General features: G+C 37.8%; 1 protein-coding gene across 2 annotated transcripts in view; it reads right to left on the bottom strand.

Moving 5' to 3' along the window:
* Positions 1–7,215, bottom strand: part of LOC114138359 (VPS10 domain-containing receptor SorCS3-like) — a 61,561-nt gene extending 54,346 nt beyond the window's left edge. Inside the window, exon 1 of one of the 2 annotated variants that reach the window (XM_028007573.1) lies at positions 6,246–7,215. In XM_028007573.1, coding sequence (XP_027863374.1) covers positions 6,246–6,893 — 648 coding nt within the window. In that variant the 5' untranslated portion in view covers positions 6,894–7,215. The remainder of the gene's footprint in view (positions 1–6,245) is intronic. The other variant, XM_028007574.1, reaches the window with a different exon arrangement.
* Positions 7,216–15,065: the final 7,850 nt, after the last annotated feature.

The following is a 15,065-nucleotide window of genomic DNA, read 5'->3' on the forward strand; positions in this document are numbered from 1 at the left end:
GTGAACATGTTTACTTATGAGCAGGCACATCTTGACCACCAAAGAATAAAATCAGTGTGGTATCCAATTTTTTTTTTATATAAAAAAAAAAAGGACTCCGGAAGGAATCAAAAGCCGACCTCCTTTAGCAACAAAAATCGACAAAACTTTTGTAGTTTTAAAAAAGTTGTAGGCATCTCAAATAAAACTAATTGTACTCTTTTAGGAGAGTGTTGCTGTTTCTTTTGTCCACCCAGTCATTATAAAAACCAAACTACAAAACAAGATGTTTCCTTAATTAATGAATAATTTTTCCTGGACCTCAGAATGCTAAGTGATTAGAAAATTGTTGTTTTTGGTTAATTAGCGGTTATAAGTTTTGGCTTATGGTTATTCTTATAACGATTAGCCATTTTAATGAGCGACAAAATACACTTTCAGTGTGTAACACTAACGATTGTGTCAACTGGCTCGCTTGGTTAAGCTTTGTGAGGAGGCTTTTCCTGAACTTGTGAACTCTTTTTTTCTAAATTATTAAAATGAATGCACAAGGTTGAAATCAAGGCAGAGAGGTCGTATACTTTGATCCTAGTGTTATGAAACTATTTTTCTGTAGGAAAAAAAACTTTTACTGAAGTGGGTGCGGCTTTGACTTTGTCTCTCATCAATAACTCTCATTACAGTAAGCTGCAAGAGTATTTATATTCAGTGGAGTTTTTCATATTCTGCCACATTTGAACCAAAAGCTTCTATTGTTTTTCACTTGGACTGTAAAACCTAGCAGTACATCCTAATAACAGAAATTAGTTGAAATAACTTAAACTAAAAAAAAAAAAAAAAAAAAAGTTGTGGTAACTCATTTCCATCAATTAAATAATTATTTGTTTGAAGTAATAACTCAGTGGTTTTAAGTTGTGGTAAATATACAGTACCCTATCATGATGTATTTTTAGATCTTAAACTAAACAATTATCCTTGAAATGTTCAAAGCTTGAGATATTATTTATGTACAAATGCCGATTTAAACTTTTCCACAATGTTATCGATGTCTGATGTATTTCTTGGTCTTCACAATGCGCTTTGTTTGCTTATGTTTTCCAGCAAACCTATGGGGCCTTCATATATTCACTGTATCTTTATGAACAATAGTTACACACAAGTGTCTATTTACAAATTCAGCGACTTTTGAAAGGAACTGGTTGCTATGGATTTTAATTGGGGGTCAACACAAGTTCAGTAAGGGGGAGTGGAATATAAATGCATATACATTTAACAAACTTGTTATTCCTGATAAAAGCAATTAAACCTTGCATTATTTTGCTTCCATTGCTTAATTATGACCTACTTTGTGTTAGTCATGATATAACATTCATATTAAGCAAACTGAAGTTCATGGTTCTAACATGACAAAATGTTGAATAGGTTTGAATACTTTTGCAAGGCATTATTGCCAACCGCATTTATTAAATGATCGTGGAAAATAACCTTTAATAAAACCCGGCGCTCAGAGAAACATGTCACTTCTCCTCATTAGATGCCATCACAACTGGCCAACAAAAACAAAATGAACTTCTCTGAAGCTGCATATCCACAAATGCTGTGTTCACAGTGACTGGATAAATGGCTGTACTCTACGTTTTATACAGCACACAGCTGCAGTTTCCGTCAGCATCTTACGATTCCATCAGTGGACAGTGCACCCTAAAGGCTTAAGACAAGTGGGATTAATGAACAAGTGTGTGGTGTTGACACCTCCAGAGACAAGCATGTGGAGGACAAGAATGCCTTGCAGGGGAAAAAAAAAAAAGATTTTTGATTTGTTTTTGTGCCGCCAGTTGCAACTTTACAAACAAAAAAGAAAAAAAGACACAAGCTAATACTTGTTATTAAAGTAAATATAAAATTAGAAGGAAAAAACTCAAGAGAAGCAGAGTACAGGAAAGTCGACTAATATAAAGTGCATCACAGACAGAAAGTAATTTATACTCAAATATAAAAGCATGAACTGTTTTTGGTTTTCATCAAGCATAGTGAGGATCAAAAAACCCCTTAGATGGAAAGCAGGGGGCCAGAGGATGATAAAAAGTTCATGGCTAAAAGCCTTAAGGAACTATTAACCCTTTGACTGAACACCATTAAAGAGTTTTCTCCACGTTTGGCAAGAAAAGCATTTAATATTTTACAACTGATTTGCAATATGAAGGATATGCATTTTGAGTACAAAAGAAACTCCTATTTTGCCTTTTGCTATGCCTCAGTTGTGAAAGGTTTATAATGCTCTTTTCATCATCCTGTAGCAGAACCAAATTCTGGTCAAACACCTCTGTGATTTGGGAACCCATTCAATTTGATTTTATGGATCAATGAATTTCTGGTGCATTAAATGGAATGGCTGTCTATGTAATGAAACGGTTTTAAACACAGGTGTCCCCCAGGGCCATGTCATTTCCTCTTTTTTATTGTCTATTTATACCAATGAGATTATGAGGAACAATAATGGCCTCGTTTTGATTAAGCGTTCTGACAACACGACCCAGGGGACCTGTCTAGTTCTCTGTAAGTCACAACAACAAAAAAAAAAGAAAAAAGAAGAGACAACATTACAGAACTGACAGATCCGTTTGACTAATTCCACCTCAAAAGGAAGAACAGAAAAAAGAGAAGGAGAGGAGCCAGCCTCATCAATGCCTGGCACCTCTTAAAGCAAGTCTCCAACAGCAGGGCAGTAAAGATGATCAGACCCTTTCTATATAGGAACATTATTTACAGGGACGCACAGAAGAAGCTCCAGGGATGTGTAGTCAATAAAGATGCTCATTAATGTCCTCGGCTCGAACACTCCGTCCTGGTTTGATCAGCTGTCTGTGAGGAGCTTGGAAAAATGGTCAATCAGGAGCCCAAAATCATTTGGTTGCCAATAAACTCCCTGATCGTCATCAACTGGCTTGCACACTAAGATGCCTGCCTTTAAAGGGAGGATGGCTTTGCATCCACTGAAGTAGTTTAATATGTGCTGCAACAGCTGTTTAGCACTTATGTGAGGGAAATAAAAAAATAAAAAAACCTGTTATGCATTACAACCAAAAACGTTTACCGGTTTTGCTAGGGTTCTATATGACAGGCCAACAATAAGAAATTCATATTTGTGATGCAGATAGAGAAAAGAAAAAGAAACAACAACTTATTTTCCAAGATTTTTTTGATACTAAAAATCTAAAAGTATGATGTGTATTTGTATTCTCCCCACCCCTGTTAATATCTCGCTACAATTGCAAGTGCAAATGTTGATGTATACCACCACAATTTATGCATATGTGGAGACAAAACATTTTGCCAACCTTTCTGCGATAAATAGTTCAATCTCAGTGGGATTGGATGCAGAGAATGAATGAATAGAAATGTTCAATTGGTTTTATGTCTAGAATTTGACTGGGGAAATTCAGCACAAATGCTATAAGGTGGCTCTCTTTGTTTTCCTGCTGGAAGGTTAACCTCCGGCTCAGCCTCAAGTCATTTGTGCCTTTGACCATGTTCACTTCCAGGATTGCCCTGTATTTAGCGGATAAATCATCCCCATTTGTTTTTGACCACACAAAACCTTTTTTGCATCCTTGTGTGGGATAAAAAGTTCTTCTCCGCAACTTGAACGGCACTAAGCTTTCCTTGAATAATTCAGCAACCAGGCCACTTTTACATAAAAGCCAGATGTGGGGAGTGCAGGCTAATAGTTGTGCTTTTAAATTCTTTCACCTGAGCAGTGGATCTCTGCAGCTCCTCCAGAGTAATAACGAGCCATTGCCTTCTTCTCAGTGCGTTCCTTGCATGGCCTACACAAAACAATTCTATTTACACTGAGATTAAATGATACAGAGATTGAATATTTTCAATAATTACTGGTTCTCTGAAAGCTATTGGTTTGCACTGGATTTCATTTAGGAGTGGGGAAGTAAAGAGAGACTAAACTTTTTAAATATTTACACATTTAAAAAAGAAAAAAAAAACATCTGTCATCTGCCTTCTATTCCCCCAAAATACAAAATACAAACATAACACAATTAATTTTGTGGATGTCACATGACTTATGAAAATACTGGAGTTTCTTCATATGAAATTTCACCAGCCATATTGGTATCCATCTATCTATTGTTTATGCAGGCGTGTTCTTATAGGGTTGCAATGTTGTTTTTCCTAATTTGCGCAATTCAAATTTTCGCCCAAACTAAAACAGCATCATTACAAATCATATTCCTTTTTACCACATTCCCCATTCACATGCAGGACAGATTTAAGCAACGAGACACATGCACTACCAATCAATACAACACACAGTTAAGGAGCATAAATTTAAAAGGGAATTTGTGGGGTATATGTTTTATTCCCCTGGTTGAGCCCAATCAATGTTATCTCTCTTAAAGTCAGAGTCCAGGGGGCTACGACTGCAGGCTTTGATGTCTTAGACAATCCCAGAAATCAAATGATGGTTGGAAGACTGACTCATGGACAGGTTCAGGGTTTTTATACGATGAGATTCTTTATCAAATCTGAACTCAGAAGATCCCCTGCTGGCACTTTTCACCATCACCCTCAACATCTCTCTCATTTTTCTTCCTGTGGGATTTGACATATTGGCCAAATCGCAGGCAATGTCTTGAAGTGAAAATTTGATAGAACTACCCTAGACCGCAGGACTGAAGTAATTTTCCTTCAAATGTCCCTTTAAGATTGAATTTATTATCAGTCATTTACATCTAATATAGCCTGAGCTCTAACATCCAGTCGTAAAACCCCATAAATTTAAGCTCCGCCGTTTCACTTGTACTTTCAGGACCACAGACTGGAGTCCAGATTGTATAAATCTAAAATGTTGACTGGCTGCAGTGACAAGCTCATCAAAGATCCAGTGAATACTGTTGTGCAGGAAAAAGAAAAAAAGTGGGTGTGGGGGGTCATCAATGTGAAGAGATCTGAAAACTAACCTCATATTTCACTATTCATTACATATGAGGTTGTACGACTTCAAAAATGCTTCGACGTAGCAAAAGTCTGAGAACATAATAATATGCGCCATATAACAGAAAATGGAACAGATAAGAAAAGCAATTAAAGATTGAATTATAAAAAGAAATTGATCTGGCTGTTTAAAAAAAAACAGGAATATTAGCTCTTTCACTGGGGATGTGGAAATGATTAAATGTGAAATGAAATGATTGTTTCTGACACAAAGTGTTTTACCTACTAGACTGAGGTGATCTAAGTTACCTGAAGTAAAAAAAAAAAAAAAAAAAGGAAAGATGTAGAGCAACAGCTTTAGTCCAAGGCTCTTTGTAGTTTGGAGATCTTTGCTCCTGATAAATCCTGCTGCTTGAAAACATCTTTGCATGCTGCATATTTAAAGCACGAGATAAAATCACCTTGGCTTTGTCTGTGTGTTGCCGGAATGTGTGTACCCACAATATGTGTTCCAGAATGTAGAGAAAATGCGTGTGCATGCGGGTGCGCGTGCGTGGGTGTGTGTGTGTTTGCGTGGAGGTGTGTGGGTTAATGTGGAGGGATACAGCAATGTCTTGGCATGCATTTCAGCTGCCTTGTGGTGTTAAACCAGGATTTATCAAGACAGCAAGCATACAGAGCAACAACATTTATCAACTAAGCAAGAGTTTACTGTCAATAATAAAACTGTGTTTAATTTGCTAAAAGGTCAGACGCTGTTTCATCAGCGTCACATTAGGGGCCCAGGTTGGACACAGTTATTCTAATTGTAGCTCTTACACCTCTCTAGGAGACATTACTTGATTATTTCATAAATAATTAATGTGTTGTGATTGCTGCCAAAATGCCTGCACCCTCCCACAGCTCTGCGCCTTGTCAAATTTACTTGCAAGGACGGATATTAATTTAAAGTTCAAGTGACAAACAGTTGAATAAATGATTCTTCTTTGGATAAATGTAAAAAAAAAAAAGCAGAGAGAGAGATAAACAGGAGGATTGCATGCATCCAAAACACTCAATGGGCATCTACAACAAACAACAAAAATGAGTATCAATGCAGACATGGCGATATATATACATATAATTTGTTATGTGCGTGTTTGTCGGGCTTAAATATTTACATATGTGAACTGAAATAAACGTGCGTAAAAATGTGGTTTTCTAAAAACATCTAAAACGTTTCAGTTTTAAGATGCAACGGCATATAAGGCAAGTGAATGGGCATTTTAAACCCTTGCGATCTTAAGTTGAGTGTTGTTTTTCAAACTGAAACTCACACTGCTATTCTGGCCGGACCAGTGCACCATCGCCTGGTTGTGCGTCGAGTCCCCCGACAGAGCAAAAGTGGAGGTGTCCAGGTGAGGCTCGCTCTGCTTCGGGTTTGAGCCCCTGCTTTCCTCCCCCGTGCGCCGGTACTCGCTTCTGAAGTTCGAAGCACCTTGGACAGTTCTCACGGACCTGCGCGCTTCCCCAGTGATACTCCTGTCCAAATGTTCGTTGTAGGACACGCCGACACTTCTTTTCTTCCTTTCCCCGATTGAAAATGTGGCTTTGGGTGTTTCAATCACTGCCGTCGAAATATTGTCACACTTTTTGTCTGGTATTTTGAGAGTGCTGAAATTGTTTACCGTTGAGCCATTTGTAATCACGGTTTCATTTTTCACCTCCTGCTTATATTTTGGTCTCGGGGGTCCGTCAGTTTCAGACATGTGCAAAACTTCATTGCGGTCATTGACTTTCAGCGAGACTTTGATCCCCGCTGATTTTCTGATCATATGTCCCATCGGCGACGTTACCTCCATGGGGTACAATCTGTTTGCCAGTCTAGGAAAACTTATCTCCGCCCGAGTCGCCAACTTGAGGTGAAAGGGGAATAGCTGAATGAACGCCAAAAGAAAGCAACTCCAAAATGACCAAAGTGTCATTGTGCTCTCCAATTCGGGCAGCCCTCCTTTGCAGAGCAGATAATAGTGCGGCGAAACTGTTCGATTTCTCAAATATTCAGAGAATCATGTCTGCAAGTAAAAAAAAAAAAAAATCCATTCAGCAGAACCACTCACGTCCAAGAATTTGTCAAAGTGAGGGACCAGTTGGGGAGGCGCTGCGCATCAGGCAAGCGCGCCAGCAGAGAGTATCTGCGAGAATGGGTAGTATGGAGCTCATGAGGACGTCTGAAAAAAAAGAAAAGAAAAAGAGGAGGGAGACTTTAAAGCCTTCAAATCATTTTGAAATCATTCCACGATCTAGGCTTTCATTCAGTAACATCTCTGGCTGTCTGTTTGTGAAAACCTGTGGAAGTTATCCAGAGCAGCGCTTGACAGAGTTAAAACCGTTACCAGAAAAAAGAAAAAGTGATTTGCATAACATCGTTCAATCTTAGGTAACATTTTGCCTTTGAAACGACTGTGGAGAAAAAAAAAAAAAAGAAACATAATTTGCTGGCATCAATCAGCAGCGGATTCACCTGTCAGTTGTGCACGCCCGAGCATATGTGGGAGAGTTCATTTGCGAGAGATTCACTTGGACTGCTGATAAAGATCCAGATTTACTATTATTGTTCCAAGCTGCGATGCTGCTGAGGTGCAGAATTTTCTGTTCTCCTCTTGTCCCTACAAGAGGTTTTTGTTTGCGTTTTTTCTTTTAGTGGCCTTAAAAAAACCACAGGCCTTCTCCAAGGACATACACATTATTAAAAGCTATAGAGGTGCAATCTGATCGACTCACCGAGACAGAAAGTGGTTTTGAAAAGTTAAACTGTCAGTAATCCGATTGGAGAAGCATACCGTACTTCACACACAGACTGCAAGGAAAACTTTTTTTTTTCTTCTGTGGACATTAATGATAATCTCTTTGGATAATAATAATGGAAATCCAAAATTCAGGTTGTCAAAAATACTAATCTGTATATAAGACCAGTAAAAAAAAAAGAAAGCAGAAATGTGGTGTTGTGGGTCAGCGATCTCATTTGTAATTCATACAATCATGAGAGAGAGACTGCTGACTTGACAGAGATTTACACCCTAAACAAGGAGCGTAAACCACATAAGGTCATTGCTACATAAAATCGTTGTGCACAAACTTGCTGTACACAGAACTATTAATAAAAGTTTAGTGGAAGAAAGATCTGTGGCTCCCTTAAAAATTTAGGGTAGATTCACAAGGCATAAGCTGCAGATGGAGTCATTGCTTCAAGAGCATCTACAGCAGTTTTAGGAACATGCATTATCAGCCAAATCTCTTGCATTCTGCGTGGAACCGGAGGGGTGAACAGTGCATTGCTGAGCTAAACAGAAAAAGGATCGGACTGGAGCTCATGTGGTTGAAAACACACAAAAGCAGCTAAATCCGATATACACCAGGTCTGATTAAAAAATTACATTAGATGACATATTACTGAAATAATGATCAAAATACCAAAATTTCACAAATATATTTTCCTAATGAAGACTCTTAGAGAGATTCAGTCTAGATTTGACATATTTTCACTCTTTACATTTGTCTCAATTTATGGTTGTTCATTATATCCAAAAAGAATGAATAATATTTTGTTTTGTTATTTTTTAAAAAATCTTTTAAAAGCATATGGATTTCATTAAGTTTATTGTAGTATAAAATATCTAGTTTCAGTTTGACATGTTTTGAATCTTTAGCTACAGATGATACCGGACTTCAGATTACTTAAAAAAACAGCGTCTGAAGTTAGATAAGAGCAATATTTAACTCAAAATACATATTGTTTTTTTGTTTTGTGCATTTCTCCCATGAAAGAAACCTTACAATTATGCCAACATGCTATGCAGTGAATGTTTGACTTTAAAATTGTGAGTTTTAAGCAATGAGGGACCAGGCTTCCAATGCTCTGTTAATCTCTGCACCATCACATTTTCTTTTGTTCATTCACTTTTACTGTCCACATTTGAAAAATTAAGCATCCTTCCAAATCAATAAGCTATTTGAAAGGTATTAGTTTCAATTAGTAGAGCCAAATGAATCCTGCAAGGCATTTTCTATACTTCCTGCTGACAAAACCTTCTCTCTCTCTGTCTCTCTCTCTGTCTCTCTTTCTCATTTTCTCTTTCCCCCTCTTTCAGTTGTTGCAAAACTGGTAAGCCAGCGACCAAAGAAAAACTGTCTTCTTGTAAAAGTTATTACAATGCCTGTTAATGAGGAGCTGGAATGTATGCAAGATAAGTTTGCATCAGCTACCAGACAGTTCCCTAAGGAAGACTCATAAAAGAAGTATTTCCACCTTCCTCAAGGACAACAGAAACATCACTGAAGAGGGGCATAGAACCATGTTCCAACATGGGGAAAAGGAAAACAATCGAGGACCTAAAGGTTCTCATTTATTTCCTTAAAGTGTGTATGCATGGTAATTAGTGCTAGCTAGGAAGAGATGTAAAGGCATTGATCCTTTCTTACTTTTAATTAGATTTTTTTTCTGCATATACTTGACAAATATTTTCCAAATTCAGGTCTAGACCTGCGCTTTGATTGTGTTGAGTGGAATCAGTTCTCAGCACGATAATCATCCGTGAATCAATTTCAGTGTAGTGGGTAGATAAAAAAAAAAAAATAAAAATCACAATCTTTGAAATAAAAAAAACAATACACCAGCAGGACTGGCAGCAACATGAGTTTATTGCTGGAGAAAAAAAAACAAAAAAAAAAACCTTATGATGTTGAATGATTTCAGAGACAGCGCAGAGAAAACAGCAATCAGAGTGCCAAGGAAGGCGGGCAGGCAGCAGTGCCATCCTCCTTAGAGGCCTCACTTTTTGGTCGCCGCATTTCGGCACGGCTGTGCAAACAAATTGAGATTCATACAAGTGAGGGCTCCGGGCAGCAGGTGCTACTGTTGCTATCCGCAGCATTGCCAGGCGGCTAGCTCTCATTCCCGCCAGAACGCCTCTGCAATGAGGGGGTAATTGGACTGATCACACTCTGTTTACCCATTATGCTGTGAAAATGAAGTGGGTTGCTCCCAAACACAGTGTGACAGTCCAGGGATGAAGGAGGAGTCTCCTCCATCAGTGACACATCTTTTAATCTGTTCTAACCTTGGGCCGGCTGCACTGCGCGGCTTCATTGTTTACCTCTTACTTATGAGCCCATATAAGGGGCTAGCACAGAGGGAAAGTCTGAGGAAGAGTTCAGCATTTGTTGTTATCTGAAGACGTATCTGAGGAGGCAGCTTTAATGTGTCTCTATGTATGAAACTGTGCCCTACATCTTGTGTGCTCCTAAACTAATGCAAAGGAATATTGTATATCGTCCGGAGAGGAGGATCTCTCTGAAGCTGCATAAGACACAGCTATGGTAAAAAGGAATATGGGGAAAAAAAGTGAAATGAAAAGCAAGCCCAAAAATCTCAGGGCTCAATCAGCTTTATGTGCTCTTCTCCTCAATATTAATCAAGAGCAAGCTTATCATATTCACTCATCTCATTTCTTTGGGCACACAGCTAGGACAGCCTCAGCAAAAGCCAAACGTCCGCGCTTTTGTTTCCAGTCGGAGACAGGAAGCAAACTTTAAAGCTTTCAGGACAAAATCCCATTTGTGCATTCTCTGTCTGCATCCCTGGCTTGTTAGCTCCAACACTTCAGTGATCCCGGTGGAGCGGACGTACATGCAGCAGCAGGAGCCATAATGGCCATCAACCAGACAGCTCGCACTCATACGCAGGAGATGAACAGCAAGGTGCACTCGCCCCTCGCCCATACCCGAGCCATTAAAAAGAGAGATTTTCTTTTATTGCAGATGACAAAACACTTATTTTGTACTTCCTTTATCATTCAAATGAAAGGAAGGCATTTTAAAATCACAGTGGGAGGAGTAGTTTAGGACAGTTTGCCATTGCAATAAACCGGCCCTGTCACTGAAAACATAATTTTCTCCCTTTATGAGTTACTACCACACTGATGTCTTTGTTTGTGATGAACAGACTGCCGCATATCAACGCAATTTACCTAAGCCCCAAAACATATAGTTTATTCACAGCTGCGGTGTTTCTGTGGGTAAAACGTTTTAAATGCACACAGACAATGTCTGTTTGTGATACTTCATCAGTATTCACTAGTCTAAGGATATCACTTGATGACAGCACCTGTTATAGTTTGGCCATTGTGTCTGTCTGGAACAAGATTGTTTTTGTTTTTTTTAGGTTTTGACAGAGAATGGAAATTAAAATCAAAATAAAAATGCTTAGGTGAGAGTTTGCTAATGCTTGATCAGTCAAATTACACCTAAGTAGAAAGGCGAGATGGTAAAGGAAAAGAGGGAGAAACTCTTATGGATATTTGACTAGATTTTAGTGGAGGACAGAGGAGGAGGAAAGTGTGTAGAAGTTCAATGTACAGAAGCTACAGAAAGAGAGGCGTTTATACTGAGGCTTGGTATTGAACTGGGAGTGGTTTAGGCACAGTCTTTTTTCCAGAATAGGATTACTTCATAATTTCATCATGAGTAAGCATATGAGTATGTCAAATAATTCATAGTTCAATAATTGTTTACAGTATGTATGTGCTTGTTTTTCCATTTCCTGAAAAGTTCAACTTTTGGAGATACAAGTTTTCTATCATATCTATGTTTTTTTGTGATGACCTAACATTGTCTTTGATTTGATCTTTCTTTAAAAAATAATAACATACTGGAATCTGTTGCATGTATGTCGTTTCATACACTTGAGGTTCAATTTAAATAATTTTAGAACAAGCTATGATCCTTGGATGTTTAGATTTAATTTGGAAACATTTTGTTTAGATCATGGCATATTATATTGAGTTCACTGTGTACATTATTGTTCTACGGATGTGTCATATCAGTTCATGCCTTTGTGTTTTTTTATTATTATTTATTTGTTTCTTTATTTTTGTATTCTGTTCTTTGTGCCTTTGGTCATAATTCCCTTTCAACAATGTTGATTTTTTTCTTTTTGGTTTGTAGTTTCTTTGAGTCTTAGTTGAGCCTGTTTACGTTCTTCCACAGCTGTTCCCAATCAGATAATTACCTCAGCTGCCTCCAAAATCCTCCTTTGCTACTGCTGTGCTCCCTGACCTGCCCTTCCTGCAATTCCCCTTGTAACTTTTAATTTTCTTCATTAGTAAAGTACTCCATTGTTCTCTGCACTTATCAGAATCTAACATGACAGACCTTGATAAAGACAGTTGTATTAAGAATCCTAGAATTGACAAAAAGCATTTTTTTTTCTTACATCTGCATTTGTCAAAGCCTCTGCGTAATAGTCCGATTTTTTTTTCCTGTATGAATATGTCACCAATTATGTAGCACATAGAGCCCAGCAATTATCCCTAACTCATGTAATCACACAACACTAAATCTGGCCGGTTCATTCTTATTCAAAATGTTTGTTTATGGCCACTGGTGAACAAAACACCATCTGCTATCATCAGAAGCTGATTGATTCGCTTTTGAAAATACCTGATCTGTCTTGGAAAGGGAAAATACCAACGATTTCATGCAGAACACAAATTCTACCTGCTTGATTGAGCATCTGAATCCCTTTTGCAGTTCGTGAGCAAAAGTCAGCATGTGATAGTATATAAATGCACGTAGACATTTTACATCAAATGTCGCCTGTTAAAAGAAACCTGTTGTTATAGTCAGAAGCAGGAAAACAGCTTGAGTAGACAGACATGTTTACTGGCTGCCCCTGGTAAAGACGTGTAAAAACGCTTTACTGGAGCAGCAGCATCACAAACTGAAAAGCTTAAGCAAATAATAGATACTTTTTACATCAGTGGTTGCAAAATGACTGGTACTCCTGCTGTTGGTATTTTGACAACCTCTTTTCACCAATAAGATAGTTCCTCAGTATTCTCCTGTAAAATGTCTCCAAGGTTAGGCGTATAGGGAGAAGTATTTTTGACCATTCCCCTTGGCAAAATCTCTCTAGATCATCCTGACCCCTCCCCCCTTTCGTCTTCTTGTCTCTTCAGTGAAACCTTGCCTTCTTTTTAATACAATTTAAGTCTGGGGACTGAAATAGCCACACCAAAATGTTAATGTTGTTCCTAATGAAGCATTTTATGTGCTCATTTGGTCATATTTATATCCTGTTGAAAGATCCACAGACAATTAATTTCCAGCTTATTGACACCAATTATTTATTAAACATATCCTCTTATTTTTATTTCGCTTTGCGATTAATAAAGTAGTTATGTGAATTTGAATTTCAAAGGGTTCAACTTTCCATGTACTTTAATAAGCATCCCAGGGCTTTTGGAAGAGAATGAGGCCCGCAGCATCACAGATCTGCCATCATATTTAGAAGTGAGAGTACAGTACTCATTCATGTATTCATATTTGGTTTTATGTCAAACCCACTGCAAGAGTTTGCTGCTGAAGCTGGAGTCTTAGTTTTATCTGATGAATGCAAACAACTCCAAAACCTCTTCAGATATTAGCAAGTTTACATTTGTGAAGGTAAGACAAAAAGTATTTGTTTTTCTTATTTTTGCCATTGATCCCAAACCATTGTTGGCATGTAGATAAAATTATAATGTTCTTCATGGCAACAAGATGACACACTTTTTCTGTTACTCTGGAACAGAAAGCTTTGCAGACACTTTTTTGTTTTGTTTATTTTATTTTACATGACTTATCACCCTTGTCACCGTACAAAAAGTCAAGATGAATACGGGTCCTCATGTAGCTGAGTGTTGAGGATAAAAAAAAAAGTGTTACATCACATTTATTCCCCTGAGAAACAGAGATATGTGGGTTACTTATTAAAAGTTTAGAACTTATATTTAAACTTAAAAATGCAAAGTAAAAAATAATTTAAAAAATGTTTTTGTTGCATTTATTTCTAAAATAATTAAAGTTGTAATACTTAGCCACTTATGATTTTAATAAACAATTCCTTCCTATCATTTTTTTTGCCTACTGAATAATTGCACTCAAAGTTTTTCAGTGTTTTTCCTTTTGTGTATGTTTTACAAAATTTTAGCTTGAGGTTATTTCAATAAATAGCCAACACTTTTTGCCAGTTTATCATGGACACTGAAGCAAATGAAGCATTACTGAATGTTTAGACATGAGAATTTGACGGAGTCATTGTAGACAGACTATCATTTGCCAATTGCCAAATATTGGGATTAAAAGGACAAGTGGTGTAGTAGAGCAAATATGTTCTGTCACTAACAATTCTTAAGATGCTCAAGGACTGGAATAGATTTGGGATATTGTTTCCAGGCAGTAATACTGGCAGCTACACATAGTACCAACAGCTGTGAAACAAACAAAAAAAACTGTTTTTGGTTGCAATTAGTCTCAGTGTGAGAGGATGTGAAACAAAAACAGGAGTAGATTAGATTAAAAAGGTGATAAGACAAATCTTGAGTTCAACCCAAATCTTCTCTCTCACCTTTTAGCATTAGTATAATGTTGGGGCAGATTTACAACACTATAACATGGCAAATTAAAAGGATCAGTACGTGTCAGGAATGAGGATTGCTTATTACAAAAAAGGCATCCTGCCCATTCTCCTGCCTCCAGTGTCATAAACAAAGTAATGGTTGTATCAGTTTACTGTCCTGTTATATTTCATGCTGACAAGATAGAAGCCAAAGGAGAGAAAAAAAGCGTCTTGACTATTATAGATTTTGTCCCACATTTACACATGGGCTCTGTGGACAAACTTGGACTTTCAGCAGGTTTTCTTTAGGCTTTCCACAAAGACTGAAGGAAAAGTCAATACTGCTAAAAACCCTCTGCAACATTTCTGCGACATTTATAAATGAGCACTTTAGAACTCGGCTAAAGGTGACGCCTTCTCTGTTCCCTTACTTTTTGGGGAATCTATTGACGGACAATTGCTTACCACTAGAAACCCATTTTTCTCCCACCAAATGAGAGCACACACATTACTCCTTTTTTGTCTCCCTGTCTGTCTTGGTCTCTGTCTCTCTTTCAACTGCATTCCCACCACCTCCTTCCCAACTCACCCGGTCTTTTTTCTTCTCTGTCTATGTGTCTCCACTTGCACTTCCTCACTTGCTTTCTTCCCCATCTCAACGCTTTTGAAGTCGGAGACAGCTTGAAATCCAATGCGGTTCTTTTTTGGACAGCCAAGG

This window comes from Xiphophorus couchianus, chromosome 22 (genome assembly GCF_001444195.1).
Source record: "Xiphophorus couchianus chromosome 22, X_couchianus-1.0, whole genome shotgun sequence".
NCBI lineage: Eukaryota > Metazoa > Chordata > Actinopteri > Cyprinodontiformes > Poeciliidae > Xiphophorus > Xiphophorus couchianus.